The following is a 3,673-nucleotide window of genomic DNA, read 5'->3' on the forward strand; positions in this document are numbered from 1 at the left end:
CAAGGATATAGGAGAATCCCGTTATTTCAAGAACGTTAGTTTCCATGTAAGAAAATACGGTGCATTTGACTAAAAGCTGCTGAAATGCAGGTTAATACTTATTTTCCGGGGGAAAAAAAACCAAACAAAACACAAAACAAAACACCAAAACACAGAAAGGGGAAATAGGCATGTACCCATGACTCGATTCCCGGGAAAGCTCTGTTTTTTTCTGAAGTCATTTACTACTACCAATTCCTCAGCGCCGCCCCCCCCCCACCCCCCTTCGCAAAAACCTCCGGTCCAGCCGCAACAGCGCGGGGGTGCGTGACTTGAGCAGAAATCTTTGCGTGGCTTCCTCCCCGCGGGAACGGAGCGGGGGGCTGCCACGGGGGGAGGAGGGGACATACGAAAGGGACATGTTTACAGGGCGCTCCTCTCTCCTGCATCTCTTTTTATTCTTATCACTGTTGCTTTATTTCTTTGTTATTGCGCTGGAAAATGTTAGAAGAGAGAAAACAGGGGAGATACTTTTACAAAGACCTCGTGTGGGGTTTTTTTCTGCAGCTATATCATAAATAATGTCCAAGAAAAATGCTAGCGACCTCGTCTGAGTATGTTTGTAATAAGGCGATTTCTCTCTGACGAATAATTTCTCAAACTCGGAACTTTCTTCACAGTGCTGGGGAAAAAATAAAAAAAGAGAGAGATTCTGTCACAATCGCTGGGTATAACGGTTTCGTTAAAGTGCACTTACTGGAAATACTTGCTAGTGGGTGTTACACAGGCGATCGGCTTCTTTCAGCACTTGTTGACTGTTAGGGTACTAAACAAAATCCGCGTTGTTATTTTGCGTTTTGCTCTTAAAGCCGCTTTAAAGAAACACATACTGAGCATGACCGGGCGTTGCAGAACGGGCAGTTCTGGATCCCTTGCAGTTCTGTAGGCACGCACATCTTATTCCCTCGGAATGCCCTGGGAGTGCAGGGGCTTGATTTCTGGGAGTGCAACGGCGATCTTACCACATTCATAACGGAATTGTAGGTCAGAAGTAATATTGTTGTTCATTTTATGGTGCCGGCTCGAACCTTTCACCTATAAATTTTATTTTCTTCTTTAGTACTGCTTGCGCCAAAATCCTAGTTTTATCAGGCTCGCTTCTGTACACTCAGTACACTGACTGCTTCAGGGTTATGTTGTGTTTTCTCAGCTTTGTTCAAAACCAAGCAGAAACACATCAGCGCCGTACAGTAAACCTTTCGAAAATAAATTTATTTCCTGACGGCTGAAAAAGTGTTACTGCTTTAAAAACTACGTCGGTGTCTGACAGTTGCTGACGGTCATCTGGAGCTAAATTCTAATGTGTTTGTACCACCAATATTTCCCTGTTCTACAAAACTATTCAAAATGCAAAATCAGGCGGCTGCCCTTAAGTTTTCTGCTTTACAGGATTCAAGCAACTACCAACAGAAAGGCAGCATTCGGAAAACATAGCTGCCTCTGGTTTTTCAAGTAGAAAACTTGATCTGGTATTGAAACGCTTACCCATATGCGTTTTACTTCATTTATTAGCTTGTAATTAAATAAATCAGCAACAGAAATTAAAATCTAAATCACAAAATGTAATTATCCAGTGTATTTCAAGTGCATTTTCAAATATATAATTCCAATATTCAAGCGTTATTATATAAGCAGAATCCAAATTTCTTTTGAATATATTTAAATAACATTTCAAGTATATTTATGGAATGTTAGAAATAGAACAAGCAATATATATGAAACGAAAAATGTAAACTTGGTAAGTTCAGACACTTCAAAAGACAATTAACAAAAGTACCATGATAAAATCTACCTTTTTAAATGGTATCTTCTCTTTAGCAGAAAATGTCCTTGAAGTATCCAAAATGGCAATTTAACTTCTGTTCACCAAATCACAAAACACCAACATCCACAATTTCAAAGACAATGTGAGATCACAATATTTGATACAAATTGAAAGGTACATTAGGGTTTGTTCAGGTGGCATATCCAAATAGCTTTTACGCACAGAGGGTTTTACATAAAAATACCGGGGTTTTGTTATAATCCGTTGGTACCGTTTCTAGGCAGAATGGTCACAATCATGTTAAATTACGGCCAATTTTGCTTTCTGGGTAACATACTTTCTCTCTTTTTTTTCTTTCCCCCCCTTTTTTTTTTTTTTTTCACGGGGAACTGCAAAACTCTGACGAAGATAAGGGGAACGATACTTGCTGTTCTTATTTGCTTTTCTTTGTGGAGAGACTAAGCTATATTCCTTTTTAAAAGAGAATATTATTTGCATTGTCAGGTGGAAATATTTGACTTTTCGAACAGGCAGCTTAAACTTCATCGGGAAACAAGCAGATGTATCGGTCAGGCCGGTTTTATAGTTACCCTCTAAAGTTTCTCCAAACTTTTCGGGTTGGTAAGTATTTCCCTAGCCAGTCGCCACGTTTGTTTGGCCGCATTTTCCAGGGCCGAGTGAGGTTTGCCCTGAAAAAGGTCTAAGTTGGGCAAGAAGTAATGCGGGCACCTCCTGCACTGGAGGCAGGAGATGAGCTGCAGTAAAATCCCGTTGAGCCGGTCCCCCAGGCACGACTCGTCCCAGTCCGATTCCCGGGGATGCTTTTCGCATTCGTATGAAACCAGAGTCTTCATGTGATAATTATTCAGGGGCTGGCCCGGCAGCTCCAGGTGACGGTCCCGTAAGGTTTTGAGGATAGAGAGGCATTTCTTCCTGCAGCCGCCCATCTGCAGTCTGTTCTCGGCTTCCGCGAACTGCAGCACCCAGGCATCGCTCTCGGCCGAGCTCTGCTTGCCGGCCAGAGAGTGGCACTCCTTGGACAAGAGGTTGAAGCCTTCCGCCTTGACCTCCGCCACCCTGTTGGGTCCCGGCCAGGGGATGTGGGGAAGCGGCCAGTGGGCAGCGCTCCGCGGCCAGATCCCCGTGCATTTGAACGCCGGGGTGATCTGCACGACGTACCTATCCCTGATTCTCAGCTTCACTTCGCTGGTGTCCGCCACCATCTTTACCACGTCTCTGTAACTGCACTTATCCACGGCTTGAGCCACCAGAGTCTGAAATCTGGACCGGATTTTGCGAGCGGAGAGGTAGCCAGACGCCGTGATGAACTCCACCCAGAGGGACATACTCCTCTTGCGCCCGTCGCTTAACTTTAACACAGCGCAGCCCGGCAAGGAGCCGTCGTCCACGAAGTTGAAAACCCCCATTTGGTTCAGATACAGCACGACTTCAAACTCCGTGGGGGAGATGACTTCCAACCCCTCGTAGCGATTGTCCATCTCGTTCAAGGAACTGATGAAGCGAGGCTCCTGCACCTCCACCTCCTTCAGCACGTCCGACACCACTTTGCAGACTTCTCGGATCGTTTTGGCGATGGCAGCTTTCCTGGCTTGGCATTTCTCGTTGTAGTATTTATTCAGATGATACACCAGCTTGGCCTGGGCCGCGATCATGTTGGGGCAGAGATCCGGATTGTATACCGGAGTCTCGCAATAGGCTGTGGGATCCAATGCGGCTGCTAGGGCTGGAGCCAACTTCAGAGGAGAAACAGGCTGCCGCACTCTGAAATGTAACAAATGTTTTTTCAAAATGCGCTGGGGCTGCTGCTCCTCAGATGCTCTCTTCCTGCTTTTTTAGATCAGCCGTCTT

At 45.1% G+C, this 3,673-nt stretch overlaps 1 protein-coding gene across 1 annotated transcript; it reads right to left on the reverse strand.

The window, feature by feature from the left end:
• Nucleotides 1–2,167: 2,167 nt before the first annotated feature.
• LOC104616122 (protein mab-21-like 1) lies at nt 2,168–3,667 on the reverse strand. The gene has a single exon (XM_010288333.1). The coding sequence runs from the start codon at nt 3,475–3,477 to the stop codon at nt 2,398–2,400; it is 1,080 nt and encodes a 359-aa protein (XP_010286635.1). The 5' UTR covers nt 3,478–3,667; the 3' UTR covers nt 2,168–2,397.
• Nucleotides 3,668–3,673: the final 6 nt, after the last annotated feature.

This window comes from Phaethon lepturus, unplaced genomic scaffold (assembly GCF_000687285.1).
Source record: "Phaethon lepturus isolate BGI_N335 unplaced genomic scaffold, ASM68728v1 scaffold42805, whole genome shotgun sequence".
Lineage (NCBI taxonomy): Eukaryota > Metazoa > Chordata > Aves > Phaethontiformes > Phaethontidae > Phaethon > Phaethon lepturus.

Excerpts from the sequence above, each read along its gene's own strand:
- LOC104616122 (XM_010288333.1), bottom strand. The coding sequence starts at position 3,477 with ATGATCGCGGCCCAGGCCAAGCTGGTGTATCATCTGAATAAATACTAC.